Genomic DNA, 15,342 nt, shown 5'->3' with positions numbered 1-15,342 from the left:
GCATGCAGGAATTTCAGCTGCACGGCACGGTCTGCCAAAGTTGCAGGTCCTCTTTCTACTTATCCAAAAAAGCAACAGGGACTATTGACAAACAGAACAAAGCTTGATTCCAGAAGCACCTTTAAGACCAATGAAGTTTAATTCTGGGTACAAGCTTTCCTGGGCTTACCGCCTTCTTCAGGTACCTGCAGAAATGTGAATCTCAAGAAGTGCGCATCTGAAGAGGGTGGGTGGCCACAAAAGCTAGAAGTGTCAATTGAAAGAAGCACATATCTGACAAAGTGTGCATGCGCATGAAAGCTAATGTCCAGAATCAAAGGCTGATTCTGGGAAGGTTCAAGGGGTCGCAGGTGACAGTGGATGAGCGACAGGGTTGTGAGTGTCCTGCACAGTGCAGGGGGTTGGACTAGATGACCCAGGAGATCCCTTCCAAGTCTGAGCGACAGGGTTGTGAGTGTCCTGCACAGTGCAGGGGGTTGGACTAGATGACCCAGGAGATCCCTTCCAAGTCTGAGCGACAGGGTTGTGAGTGTCCTGCACAGTGCAGGGGGTTGGACTAGATGACCCAGGAGATCCCTTCCAAGTCTGACCGACAGGGTTGTGAGTGTCCTGCACAGTGCAGGGGGTTGGACTAGATGACCCAGGAGATCCCTTCCAAGTATATAATTCTATGATATTATGAAACGTGTTGGTCTTAAAAGTGCCCCTGGACTCAAATGTTAGTCTGTTGCTTTGGACCAATCCACCAGAATCTAGGACAATTAGGCTGGAGTCCAGCTGCACACTTTAAACAGCGACAATTTCAGGGTATAAGATTTCATGTCCCCTTGGTCCCAGCCAACTATTCTCCCGGTCGGAGGCCAAGGCAGAGTCCCAGTTCCGAGCGCCTGAGAGGCACCGCTCTCTTCTCAGAAACTTCTCAAGGTCAGCCTTGCTGTGGGGAGAGCGTGTATGTAACCCAGATTTGGCCGAGGCGGGTCAGAGGAGAACTGGGTCAGGAAGCAGCAGGAGTGCTGTGGCAATTATCCCCGGGTGAGTTTCTTCCTCATCTTTCTTGTGATGTTCTTGCCTTCTCTTTCCAGAAGGGGACACAGGAGGCCTGATCAAAAGGAAATGCTTCTAAGATGCCCCTTCCCTGCTTTGAAACTGGCACTGCTTCAGGCTGCCAACCTCCTGGGGCGGGCTGGAGATCTCCCAGCCAGATATTATGCAGCTGAAACTTGGTGAGGGGGGGATTGTTGGGGGAATGCCTTGGCTTTTTCACTTTTGAAACAGTTTTTAATTTTTTTTTAAAGAAGAAATTGGCAAACGGGGAAAAAAAAGAGAGGCTATACATAGGAAGCAGAGTTGGTTTTTATACCTCACTTTTCACTACTCAAAGCAGTTCAAAGTGGCTTACGATTGCCTTTCCGTCCTCTCCCCTCAACAAACACCCTGGGAGGAAGGTGGGGCTGAGAGAGCTCTGACAAAACTGTGACTGTTCCAAGGTCACCCAGCTGGCTGCATGTGGATTAGCAGGGAGTCAAACCGAGCTCTCCAGATTAGAGGCCTCTGGTCTTAACCACTACACCTAGCTGGCTCTCAATATCGATTCAAGGGCTATTATACTTTATGTAATACAATTAAAAATAATAGATTGATAAGCATCCAAGTTCTCCCCATCTCCTCCTGTCTAAATCTTCACAATAATTGCTGTTTAACAAAAGTTTTATCGCTATGTTCCCGCTACATTAATACTTACTATACTGCTATAATATATTACTGTATTAATACCCCCTTTAACTGCTGAGAGTTTGACTTTAAAGGTACAGGAGTTCACCCAGGGAAAATGAAAATGCCCCTTTGGGTGGCTTGCGATTCACACCATTAACATGAGCTGATCATTCTGCAAAAAACATACTTAGAAATGCCTCGTGGAATCCTGGCAGCTCTCATCCTGTGAAACACCCTTGCACGTAAAACGGGCCTTGGTTTGTAAAACATTTCCAAGGACGGCCCTTTTGCTGCCTTAGGGAGCCGCTCAGGGGTTTCCAACCTCCAGGTGGTGCCTGGAGATCACCAGGGGTTATAACAGACGACAAAGATCATTTTTTCTGCTGATTTGGGGGTTGGGTTCTACAGCACTGGACCCTGCTGAGGCCCCTCTCCATGCCAAATCCTGCCCTCCCCAGGCTGCACCCCCCAAATATCCAGGAATCCAAGGATTATCGTCTTCAAGTACATCTACCTGGGCCATGGCCATTGTGCTTAATCCATCTGAAATGGAGTCTCCTCTCTTGTCTTGCTAGCAGGGCCAAATTATCCAAGAATGATCTCCCAAGGGAATAGGGTTGTCAACTCTGGGTTGGGTCATACCTGGAGACTTTGGGGGTGGAGCCAGGAGTGAGTAGGATTTGGGGCAGGGAGGGACTAAAAACGCACGATTCTGTGGGACCTCAGTGGATTATGATGCTACAGAGTCCTTTTCTCCAGGGGGACTGATTTCTGTCACCTGGAGATGAGCTGTAAGTCCAGGTTGGGGATCCCCAGGTCCTACCTGGAGGCTGGCATCCTACCTGCCTGCTTGTACTTTTACTGCATGTCAGTGTTTTCTTTTTGGGTCTGGATCTGTCTTGAGTATTGGTTAAACTGCGTTTTTATGAACTAACGGCAGTGGTGCTGATTCTAATGTGCTTTTTTTAATGATGTGGGGAATGTTTTTTATTATGACTGGGAATTAGGGGGTGCCATTAGCTGGTGTTCATTTCTTGTAATGGCTGTGCTTTTATGGCGTCGTTTCTTTGAAATTATAACTTGCCCTGGAGATCCATTTTCAGGTGGAAGGGTAGGAAGTAAGTGTTGTTCGGATGAATGATGCGCAAGGATCTATACCTCATGGTACTTGAGAACATAACCCTTCCCTTCTAGCCAGTGGCAGTGGATTGGGGGTGGGTGGGTAGGGTTGTCATATCCAGATTGAGAAATTCCTGGGAATTGGGGTGAGGGAACAGAGAGGTCCGATGCCACAGAGTCCCCCTCCAAAGCAGCCATTTTCTCCAGGGGAACTTCAGGGGGGCTGGAGGTCCCCTGAAATTCTAGCTCCTTTCCACGCAACAGAGATCAATTCCCCTGGGGAAAACGGGGACTGCAGAGCATTAGACTCCTTTGAAGCCCCACCACACTCCAAATCCCGCCCACTCGCTGCTCCTCCCCCAAAGTCTCCAGTTATCTCCCGACCCATCGTTGGCAACCCGCTCTCTTGCCTCCTTCAACCCATTGCCCGAGCGGAGGATGCTCAGGGGCGCAGGTGCAATTTTGCCTGCGAGGGGCGGTTGCTAGGGGAGCCTGGGCCGCTCCGCGTCCGCCGGGCCGTCGCCTAGCCACGGTTGCTAAGGGGCGTTCCCTGGAGCCCTCCCGCCCTCCTCCTCCTCCTCCCCCTCCCTGCTAGAACAGCTGGGACTGCCGGGCTGTACCATTGCCACAGACTACCGGGGGGGGCAGATGAATAGAAAAGGCCCGGAAAGGCCCCGCTGGGCGTTGGGACACCGATGGGAGCGGGTAGAGAGAGCCCCAAAGAAGCCACACAAAGAGGGCGGGAAGGGGGGCGAGATCAGGCCGCCGCCTGCCTCCGGCGCCTCCCCCGTGCCCCCCCTCCAGCTGCCGCGGCGGTGGTGCGGCCCGCTCCCTCCCGGCCTGCCCCGCTGCTCCCCTCCCCTCCCGTCAGTCGCGCCTGGACAGGGCCGGGGCTGGAGGGACGATGGCGCTGCTCCCCCCACGCACCCCCGTGATGCCCACCCCGGCCCGCAGGGGGCGCCCCAAGGCTCGGCACGCCGCCAGGTGAGGCGCGGGGGCGGCGTGGGGGGGAGGGGCCGGAGGGACCGTTGGGATGGGGGAGGGGCCAAACGGTCGATTGTCTCAGGGGCGATGGGATTGGTGCCAATCTCCCGGCGGGAGCTGGAGTTCTTCCAGCGGGGCTCCCGGCCGGGGGGGTCAGTTCCCTTGGGGGGAACAGCTGCCTTGGAGGGAGGGGTCTAGCGCAGGGGTGGCCACATCTGGGCTCTCCAGGTGTGCATGGACTACAATTCCCATGAGCCCCTGCCGAATGGCAGGGGCTCATGGGAATTGTAGTCCATGCACACATGGAGAGCCCCCTCTGTGGCCACCCCTTCAATATGGTTTAACTTTCCTTTGGAGTCCTTCCTCTCCCCAAACCCGGCCCTCCCCAGGCTGTCCCCCCTCCCAAAACCACCAGGAATTTAGGGACTTGGGGGGGGGGTGTCAAATTCTCCTCTTAAGACTCTGCCACCCTCCCAGTCCACAGGAATTTCCCAACCCAGAGTTGGCAACTGTAGCAGTAGGGAATGGGGGAAGAGTGATTTATCTCCATGGCCAATGAGGGGGGGGGATAGAGATGGGGGTGCAGGTAAATAACCCCATGCAAAATTGGTGGGGTGGGGCTCAAAAGAGCCCAGCAAATATTGTTAAGGGGTGTTTTTGCATGGATGTTTGGATGTCTTGAACTCCCCTCCCCTTTGCTAATTAAAATATATAAGTCTGAAGAGAAAGGGCAGGTAATAAATAAAGAACAATGTGCATATATATCAATATGGGCTTTTGGTTTAGTTCTGTGTCCCTGGTGTCAAGCAGGCCTACCCGTACTTTGAGCAAAATTAAGGGAATTTCCAGTGCAAAGTCAGTTGAACTGAGGTCCCTTGAGAGTCTTCCTTCTCTTTTTCTCCAAGGCCTGTTTAAATTTCTTGATAACATTCCCCAGCACGGGGTGACTAAAGGCCATCGCACCCCTCAGGCACAGTTCACAAGGTCATGAAAGAGAATGAGTCCAAGAATGTCGGTAGGTTACTCAAAAGGAAACAACAGCTAGCAATTTTACCAAATTTACCAGGGGTGCCCAAACTGTGGCTCTCCAGATGCCCATGGACTCCAATTCCCAGGAGCCCCCACCATAGGGGTGCCTTTTGCAGAGGGTTGGACTAGATGACCCTGGAGACCCCTTCCAACTCTGTGATTCTATTATAGGGGGTTGATTTCCCCTGTGGATGCCAACTCAATACCTTAACTCAACACCTTAACGAACGCTCAGGGCCTCCCCACCCATTGTGGGTGTTCAGGCAACCAAAACTAGAGAATGGCCCATGTACTTCCCTTGATGTGGTGTGACTTTTGCACAACATTTCCCTCTCCCTGTGCAAGTTGCATTTCGTGTCTCGCTTGCTGTTTTCCCAGCCACCTCCTGCTCCAAACATCTACCTAGGGAGGATACACCCCTTGGGTTTTGATCGGGGTAACAAATGGTTGCCCTTGAGGCTATTTGCTTATATTTAGACAGCTCGGGGTGAGGGGAAAAGGCTATATTTGTCAGAATCAGGAGAAGAGGCATAAGGTGGGAGGGGAGCCGATGAGTCACTGCTCTCCTTCCCTTTTTTGGTGGAACTCTTCAATCCTGTTTGGGGGAGCCTGATGCAATCAGGCAAAAGTCTCTCGCATCAGCTATCACCTGATCCTTTAAATAGAGATGCCAGGGCTGGAATGTAGGACCTTCTGTGTGCCCTTAAAGGTGCCCTCCATCCACACTTAGGTTGGATGAAGGCCAGCAATCCTGGGACAGCTGTTTCTAATCTGAAGATTGAGTTTAGTTCCCCACTCATCCCCATGCAGCCTTGTTGGGTGACCTTTGACCAGTTACAATCCTGTGAGAGCTCACACGGCAGTTCTCTCATAGCTCTCTCAGCCACACCCACGTGGCAGGGTGCCTGTTGTGGGGAGAGGGAGGGCAGGCCATTGTAAGCCGCTTTGATGCTCCTTTGGGTAGTGAAAAGCGGGATATAAAACCGAGCTCTTCTTCTGCCTATTCACCACTCCTTGCACTTGCAGCCAAGGGCAGCTCAAGCATGCCAAGGGAATAGCTGGTTCCCTGCCCTGGCTCTGGACTTTGTTCCGATGGCCCTGAATCTTCCCCAGGCCCCACTCTCCCAGCCCAGGGTCACCTGAGCTAGGTAACCCTGCTGGAGATAAAAGTGAGGCGTGACAGGAGGGATAGATTTGGGAGGAGTGGTTTATCCAGCCGCAGGAGAGGGAGCGGGAGATCTCTAGAGATGTTTGGAACGGGAAGGATGCCAAGGACCAAAAATAAAAGCACAACAGCTTGCGCGCCTAGGAATTTACTGCCGGCCCTTAGTTGCCAAAATTGTTTTTTTTCCCATCCTTACATTGAGCCATGTTAGGAGATCTGCAGAGCAGGCAACTTGAGGGGGTGGCAGAAAAACCTTCTTTTTAAATCCGGCATATGTGTGTGGGGGAACTGAAAGGTAGCAGGGAGAATACTGAAGATGACTGTGGAGGAAATCCATCGCCCACATCTCTCTGGTCGGGCCTTCTCCAGCGTGGAGAGCCGCTGGTTTTGGAGAACCGGAATAGCTGCTGAGGGGAGCGTTGACTCTCCAAATCTGGTACCCTGCAACCTTGTGGGTTCTTAAGGTGCCACTAGGCTTGAACTGAAGCGCCAAGGTCCTGCATGCGCTGGCAGAGAGATGGCGCGGCGAAGACAATGCAGCCGAACCCTCGATAAGAGGACAGATGCGAAATCAGCCGGTCTTCGTGCGGGAAGAGGCTGTGATGTTTAGGTCCTAGGAATATGCCAAAATAAGTCCTAGCGGAGTCTGCATCAAGCCCCCCTTTGCCCCCCTTCTTCTTTTAAGCCACACAAGGCAGCCATCGGATGCTAATTCTTCAAGGGTGTGTGCGGCACGGCCGTGTGCGCATGCCTTGCGAGCCCTCCGAGGCCGGCACACAAAGAACAGCGGGCTCTCTGTTTGCGGTGTAGTTACATGGCCGCCCGCACGAAGGTTAAATTCCTTTTTTCCTTGTGCAGCGGCAAATTAAATTAGTCACAAGCATATTGCGGGGGGCGGGGGGGCGGGTTAAGGGTGGAGATGAAGGGAGATGATCGGGGGGGTTGAATTTGTCGCAGAGCCAAGCTGGACAAACCCCCCTTAGCAAATATTCCAGGGCATTTGTGTAAGAACACAGGCATTGGTTTTGCAATTTGAGGTGCTCCTTTTTTAAAAAAATGCTTTTTTTGGTTTTGAAAAAGGAAACAATGGACTTCGCTTGGGGGGAGCGAGTGACCTTGGAATCGGAGACCCCGTTTAGGCTGGAGAGCCGTCTTGGGAATTTTCTTCTTTGGAAACATCTGTTAGCACTAGACGTCTTCCCCATGCCTGTAGCGAATGAATGCCCGCCCCCTCTGCAAATGTCAGCTGTTTCTGTTCCCCTTCCAGCATTCCTCGGCATGCGGTCCTTTTTTTTCCTACCCTGCGACTTAACGGTTCTGTTTCCATTTAGGCAGAGCCAGAAGGGAAAGAGGCTGTTGCCTTTTAGCAGCACGTTTGCTTCCCAGGTTACTTAATGATGGGGGGGGGGAGCAGTACGGGGAGAAACTGGGTGACCCTGGGCCAGTCAGAGCCTCTCAAGCCTGACCTACCTCGCAGGCTGGTTGTCAGGGCAAAATGGAGGAGAGGGGATGTTAAGTTATTGGGGACACAGGCGGGATATTAAGGAATTAATTAAATATTAGGGGGAGGGGGTCCATGCCGCTGTTTCAAGAGTTCTTGGGAGGTCGATGCCTACGTCCAAAACCCTTGGCTGTGTGTTGAAGGAAAGAGCAAATGAAGGTCATCACTGATCCTCAGATACCTTAGAACAGGGGTAGTCAAACTGCGGCCCTCCAGATGTCCATACTGCAATTCCCATGAGCCCCTGCCAGCATTCGCTGGCAGGGGCTCATGGGATTTGTAGTCCATGGACATCTGGAGGGCTGCAGTTTGACTACCCCTGCCTTAGAATGACCCTACGGAACTCCTACCCAATACACTCTTTACGTTTTTCTGTCTCAAAGTGCCTGACTGCGGCAGACGGGTAATCCCAGGACATCCTCCAGACCAGCTTAGGTTGCATGGTGGGCATCTCTCGCCAGCCTCTTCAAGCACATTGCCTTTTCCCCCCTCCAGACAGCACTACTAGGCATCTGGCCTCCGTCAACCCCACTGTGTGTTCCAAACTTCCCAAAGCACAAAACTGCCTTGTACTGAACCAGACCCTTGACCCTCAAAGTCAGGACTGCCTACTCGGGGAGAACTAGCCAGGGTAGCAAAAAGAAACCTCCATTTTCAGAGGCAGTAATCCTCTGGATGCCGGCACAAGAAGCAACGTCAGGGGAAGGCCTCTCTGCCCTGTTGTTGGCTCTACAGAGGGACTGGATGGCCCCTGTTGAGACAGGAGGTTGGGCTAGATGGACCGTTGGTCTAACCCAGCAGGGCTCTTCTGATGTTCTTAAGAAGGTCTCAGCCTCTCCGCCCTGTTGTTGGCCCTGCAGAGGAACTGGCTGGCCGCTCTGAGACAGGATGCTGGACTAGATGGACCAATTCCTCCGGACAACCAACAACCCTGATAAGAACATAAGAGCAGCCCTGCTGGATCAGACCAGTGGTCTCCTGTCTCACCCAAGACCTTTTTGGAGAGGGGCAGCCTAGAAATCCCAGGAATGAACGAACAAATGAACAGGGAATGCTGGGAACTGAACTGGGGACCTTCTGCATGCTGAGCAGATGCCCCACTCCTGGGCCACAGCCCCTCTCCCAAGGCTGGCTGAATGGGCCTACATTTCTCCCCCCCCCCCCAAAAAAGCCTCTTTTTCGCTTTTCTTCTTTGCAATAAACTGTTGACTGTGAAAGAAGCAGCTTCTATCTTCCCTCTCCTCCTTCCTCTCAGTATTGGCCCCTTTTACTGGGTTAATGTTTCAGCCCTTCCTCTTTAGACGAGAAGTTCCTGATGTCCTGAGACCCCCAATAGTGGAACGGCGGTACCCGGATCTCGCAGGCTGCTCTGGTGTCCATGTGGTGCTTGGCTGGAGGTCTTTGCAAGCGAGCTCTTCAGGGCTTCCCACAGGATGCTCTTCTCCCCACAAACAGGAAAAAGCAAGCTGATGACTCCTCCGTCCTTTGTTTGTACTGTCGACTCATCTGGCTGGTGACAGGACTTTTCGGTTGGGGGGAGGGTCCCGTTTTGTGTTTTCTTCTCCAACTCAGATGGCTAGCACAGTTTGTCTTATTGGTGGTTCGGTTCCCTGATTGTGATCAAAGGTAGATTTAAAGGGATGACTGGGGAGTATCGAGTATCATTCATGTTCTGGTGGGTGTAATACGTAGCCTACAAGTTTCACATGCTCTCCAGCTCTTTTGTTGGATCTTAGGGAACATTAGAGAGAAAGAGAGATGTCCTTTCTGCTACTTGCCAGGATGAAGAGCAAAACCGGGGATTGAACCTGGGACCTTCAGCATGCCAAACAGAGGCTCTACCACTGAGCCATGGCTTCTCTCCCTGGCTTTCCAGGGTCTTAGGCAGAGGCCTTTCCCATCACCTTCCGCCTGGTCCTTTTAACTGGAGATGCCAGGGATTCAACTGGGGACCTTCTGCATGCTAATCATAGGCTCTTCCGCAGAGTTGCATCCCTTCCCCACGCTGTTTCACTTCTTTCAGTCACGTCACTCTCATGGCATGCTGGTCCTTTCTGTTCCCCCTATTTGCCTCTTCAATATTGAACAGCACTGCTATACATTTCAATCCATAATGCATGTGGAGGGAAGCACAGGAGAAACTTAAGCTGTGGCAGAAGTTTGTCAGCAAGCTTTCAAACCTTCCGGGAATTCCCCCCTCTCCGAGGCTCTGGTGGGTCTTGCGTGTCAAGACTTGCTTGTTTAGCCACCTGCGGTGTCTTAAGATTAAAGATTTATGGTCTGGCAGGGAACTTAAGCTGCATTGTGTCCTGCCCCAAGGGGATGGAGCACAGTTCGGGTTTCTTGGCTTTCCAATTTGGAAAGGAGCAGTGCCTTGGAACACCGCAAGTGACACCCAGGTCTTGGGACCCGTCTCTGTGTGCTATTCTGGGGTGCCCGGGATTGGGGTGTGTGTGTGGGGGGAGGGGGAGGCTGGCTTTGGGATCCAAGCGGCAGCCCTTCCAGGTCTGAAAACGGTCATCTGGTATTTTGGTCTCCACTGCTTTGACTTCCGAAATCCGCCTTTGTTGAGCCAACAGAAAGAACGTCTTATTTTCAGCACGAGCCAAAACGTGGGAAGAGAGCCGAGCCAGTTCCTGCAGCCCGTTGGATTTCGTGCTGAGAGCTTAGTGAGAGCCTTAGAAAAAGGGATTTTAGTCCAGTGTGGGAAACCTGTGTGGCCTGACACTGTTCCGCAGGGCTTGCAGGACAGAGCTGCTCTGCCAGGCCTAGAGATGGGGTCCCCTGTGCAGTTCTCTACGTGTAGAACGGTACTGGCTAGGTATCAGGGGGGAAATGTCCACAGTCCAAGTAATTCAGCAGTGGAATGGGCTGCTGAGGGAGGTGGGGAGCTCCCCCTCACTGGCTGTCTTCAAGCAGCGGCTGGACAGACCCTTATCCTGGATGCTTGAGGCTGATCCTGCACTGAGCAGGGGGTGGGACTAGATGGCCTGCATGGACCCTTCCCACTCTAGGATTCTAGGAGTCTAGTTCAGCAGGGGAAGGGGCTGCCTAAGGAGGTGGGGAGCTCCTCCTCACTGGCCGTCTTCAAGCAGCGGCTGGACAGGTCCTTCTCCTGGATGCTTGAGGCTGATCCTGCACTGAGCAGGGGGTGGGACTAGATGGCCTGTGTGGCCCCTTCCCACGATTCTATGATTATAATAATTATCTTTTGCAAGTGCTGCTCTCAGGACAGCGAGTTGAGCCTTGCCAGTTCTAGAAGTCATTCTCTCTGGCCAGGCCTTGCGACCGTCCCTTGGTGCCTGCTTTCCTCTCCAAACCTCTGTCCTCACTGTTGCTTCCTCTGCTTTTCAGCTGCAGCCGCCTCCGACACGTCCAAAGCATCCTGATGCAGAGTGGCAAATCCCAACCAGATGGAATCCTGTGCATTTTAGGTAATTTCTATTTGTGGGTAAGGTAAGAGGGGCAGTGGTCCCGGGTGAGAATTGTGACTGGGATGATCACCCACTAGCTCCGTAGAGCTGGGGAGCACCAGAAACTTGTGTTATGCAAAGGAATGTTTACAGAATCTCCATTAACAGCTGGAGTATGCGAGGGAATTCAATGTGAAATATGTGGAAAGATTAGTTTAGTGTGGAGACATATGGCCTTAGTTTATGGCTATGCCGCTGTGGCTGAGCAGAAAGGCACTAAGGACAATTTCCGTACTCACTGTTTGGATCTGCATTTTTAAAGGGCAGAGTTTTCCATCTGTTTCTGCATGAAAATCCAGTTTTTAAGTGCAGACCTGAATTGCCCTTTAACCTACCACATGTTTGAGAAATTCCTGGTTACGACGATTTGATCGGTAAAGGCAGAAGCTTATTCGGGGCTGCCCAATGGAGTAATGCACGCATTTGGGGTTTTTCTCATGGCTGCCATTTTGAGTCGTTTGTGCACACCCCTTTTATCATCATCCTTCCTCCCTCTGTTCCAAAACATCAGCATATAAGAACCATCTCTTCTTCTTTAAAAAAAATAAGTGCTTATCGCATTACAACTCCGTTTCTAACAATAAAAAAACCAGTGTCAGTCTTCCATGTTGCAGTAGCGTTGTAATGCAATAACTCACATAAAACATTTCCATTATAATTGGGGGAAGGAGGGAGGCAATCAAGGGCGCGCAGAATGGTGGCGCAACAAAATGAAAGATGCAAGCGGGCACCATTGCGCAAAAAAAAGGGGGGGAAGGGAGCAAAGCATCATCGGAGGCTGCCGCCATCCCACTCAGATGCAGAAAGCATGGGGCTCATTTCAGCCTGGGAAAGGAGGGGAGGAAAGCCCAAGTGCAGAAAGCCTAGAGTCGAGTCACAGTATTCAAAGGAAATCCAAAGCCATGCTAAAATTAGGCATGTCTCCTAATGTGGAAAATGTTGAAGATTGGCTAGTCCCCAGGGAGCTTTATGGGAATATGGCAAGGGATTGTGGGAATGGTAGGAGACAGGGGGAAGGGTAACTTAATATGTTATCAGCACTGCTCATGTTCTCCCTTTATTGCATGGTGAGGTAGGTTCTCAGCCCCAGGTCTTGACATTAGGCTTTTGGTGTTTAATTTCTTACAAGGGAGCCTGCTTGGTGTTGTGGTTAAGAGCGGCAAGCCTCTAATCCGGTGAGCTGGGTTTGATTCCCCGCTCTCCCCTATGCAACCAGCTGGGTGACCCTTGGATTCATCACAATCTTATTAGAACTGTTATCAGAGCAGTTCTGTCAGAGCGCTCTCAGCCCGACTTCCTTCACAGAGTCTCTGTTGTGGGGAGAGGAAGGGAAGGCGATTGTAAGCTGCTGTGAGACTCCTTCGGGTAGTGAAAAGTGGGGTATAAAAACCACCTCTTTTTCTTCTGTATTTGCTGTTATGGGGGAGGGAACGGTTTGAGCTGTGTTGAGCCAATTATTTTGCAAAAGTGAATCATGGGGGGGGGGGGTGGGGAGGGAGAAAAACTTTCCATTTCTGACTTTTGGCTCATCAAGGGGAAGAAGCAGACTTACAGGCTTCTGGCCCAGCTGAGGTGGACACGGACTGCAGAACGGCTGCAGAGAAGCTGAAGACGTAAAGAGAGAACGGGAGAGTGGGCATTGTGGAACAGCTGATCTCGGGGGAGAAGTCTTTGTGGCTGAGCAAGGGGCATATAAGCTGACGCAGACAAGAAGGGGCTACTCACAAATATTTGAGGAGGAAACACAGTTGGTTTTACAAAACCTTCCTGAAGCAGTCTGCCTCCCTCCAGCCTCATGTGGCTGGGGTTTGCAGCTCCCCGGCAGTTGACCCACGATGAGCGATACGGATCGCTTCCCTGCCAAGTGTGCTGGCCTTCCTGGCGCATTCCCGAGTTCCAGAGAAGAGGCCTGGTTATGCTCAGGGCCAGAAAGCGTGGGTGGGAAGACAGTCTGCCGTTCAGGGGTCTGGCTCGGCCTGGCCTGACTTGAGGATACTGTCGCTCCTGTCTTCCACCTCCTCTGTTTTGCCTCATGCACATTCACCTGTGCCCAGGAGAAGCTGTGCTCTTCGTCTAGGCCTTCTAGAAAGACAGGTTTTCTCTTGGCAGCATAGGCACCAAGTCTTAGTGATTCTCTGCCCCCCTCCCCAGTATTTCCATTTGCCTTTCAAACCTGGCCATAGAAGTGCAGCAGCGTCATGAATCGCAGCAAGATAATTACCAGACAGTTGCAGTAAAGTAGTGTGTGTAGCTTCGTGAATAAAGGAAGCCACAGTCCTCAGTTTGCAAGAAGAAGATTTGGTTTTTACATCCTGCTTTCTCACTGTCCAAAGGAGTCTCAAAGTGGCTTCGAATTACCTTCACTTCCTCTTCCTGCAACAGGCACCCTGGGAGGTAGGTGGGGCTGAGAGAGCTCTGAGAGAACTCATGGTCATCCAACGGGGGCTTTATGGCTGGGAGAGGGGAATTGAGCCTCGCTCTCCAGATTCGAGGCCGCCACTCTTAACCACTTTATCGAGCAGAGTCTCAAGACCTGAGAATACCTGGGAAGACATTAATTAATGGAATCCCCCTAAGTCGAAATCGACTGGACAGCACTGAACACACAGCATCTGAGTTTAAGTTTTCAAAACTCACAGGAGAGTGTAAGCAAAAGTACGGCATTCTCTCTCCCCCTTTTTCTTGAAATTCAAATGCAGCAGACAGTGGCAGAAACTAGCAGTGGATCCATTGTCTCCTCTCCTCTCCCCGTGAATTCTCCAGTCGTTCTTGGCACGGCTGTGTAGCTTTCGGATCTTTCCATGTCGGAAGGAATTCACCCTGCCGTCCAGGACAACTGCAAAAAGCTTGTGGCCTGCGAATGAAAACCCACGTGGCTGGCCTCAGAGATGTGCCTGGGAGGACATGGGCAGGGGATTTTTGGTGGGCCTGATGGTGGGGAAATGAATAAGAGCAGCTCTGTTAGTGAGGGGAGAAGCTGCTAAATGTATGGCTTTATTGGGGAGCAGAGCGTGAGGCCAACAACACCTTTAAGACCAGCCGAGTTTTATTCACGGCGTGAGCTTTTGTGTGCAGGCACTCTTGGATTTCATTGTGTGAAGAAATGTTCTGTGTACACGAAAGCTCACACCGTGAATGACACTCAGTTAAAGATCCTGCTGGCCTCACACTTTGTCCTGCTCCTTCTGACCAACACAGCCCCCCCCCCCCCAGAATTGAACAGGGAATGTACCTAAAACAGATCTGTGCTGGCAACACTGGGGTAGAAATGGGCATACGGATGGCTGTGCTGATTTATAACCGCATTACATTTATAGATGGAGAGGCATCTTTGACTTGGAGGATTTCATTTTGTGAATTAAGAAGTTGCCAGGTGCACCGTTCTACGGGCATACGAAGGAACAGTGTAGCACGGTGTAAATATTCTTGTTTCCTTGACTTGTTTTGCTCTGAAAAGTACCCGAAAGCCCTGCTTAAGTTGCCGGGGTTTCCTTGGACTTTTGCCTGCATGTAAATCTGGCTTTGTAGGCAGCGTCCGCGCTGCATCGTAGCTGAACCCTGGGCGGAAGTTGGAGCTGAACGGTCACTCCGGAAGCCACGCAGCTGGAGCTGCAGCCGGTTCCAGCCAGTTGTGGGGAGGGTCAGATGTTGACACTGCTTGGATCCCGTACAGCTTTTAACCCTTTCTTGGGAAGCACAAGCTTGATACGGCCTAACAGTGTGTCACAGCTTTAGGTGTAACACGTATCAGAGGTTTTTATGTGGCTGAAACACATTTACGGGCTCTGGTACTCTTATCCTTATTCTGCTTCATGTTCTAGACAATTTAACAGTATTCTGCTTCATGTAGAATTGCTGGCGTTCTACACAATTTGAGTCCAGGGGTCCCTTTAAGACCAGCCAAGTTTTATTCAAGGTGTGGGCTTTCGTGTGCAGGCACACCTCCCCAGACAGGGAAATAGAAATCATTAGAGTACCTATATAAGGGGAGAGCAAATTAGCAGTAGATTAGTAAACAGCATCATGACGATGTCCCACAAATATGCAGCCTGAAGATATTTAGCACAATCAAATGCCTTGCTAGAAAAACAAGCTGCGTTCATCAGTCCTTTTGGGTTCAGTCCCCGTCCACAAAAAAAGTATCATTGTGATCTGCCATGGGCCGGCTGTGCCAGGAAGAGCAGAATATAAATGTAATAAACAAACAAATAAATAGGGGGAGTAAAAATGTTAAGGCTAATAATTAATGGCCAGTGATTCTCAGCTGTTGTAGTTAGTTTCTCCAGGCATCTCTACTGCACCCATACAGCAGGCATTCCCAACCTTTTTGAGTCTTTTGCCGAGGGACGTTGTTGCCG

The 15,342-nt window shown here is 51.3% G+C and overlaps 1 protein-coding gene across 1 annotated transcript in view; it reads left to right on the top strand.

Moving 5' to 3' along the window:
- Positions 1-3,596: 3,596 nt before the first annotated feature.
- The window catches only part of DNAAF9 (dynein axonemal assembly factor 9), an 84,927-nt gene continuing 73,181 nt past the window's right edge, over positions 3,597-15,342 (top strand). Inside the window, exons 1-2 of the mRNA XM_077301224.1 lie at positions 3,597-3,816; positions 10,866-10,945. Coding sequence (XP_077157339.1) covers positions 3,737-3,816; positions 10,866-10,945 — 160 coding nt within the window. The 5' untranslated portion in view covers positions 3,597-3,736. The remainder of the gene's footprint in view (positions 3,817-10,865; positions 10,946-15,342) is intronic.

Source organism: Paroedura picta, chromosome 10 (assembly GCF_049243985.1).
Source record: "Paroedura picta isolate Pp20150507F chromosome 10, Ppicta_v3.0, whole genome shotgun sequence".
NCBI classification, from domain to species: Eukaryota; Metazoa; Chordata; class Lepidosauria; order Squamata; family Gekkonidae; genus Paroedura; species Paroedura picta.
This window is presented reverse-complemented; position numbering and strand designations above follow the sequence as displayed.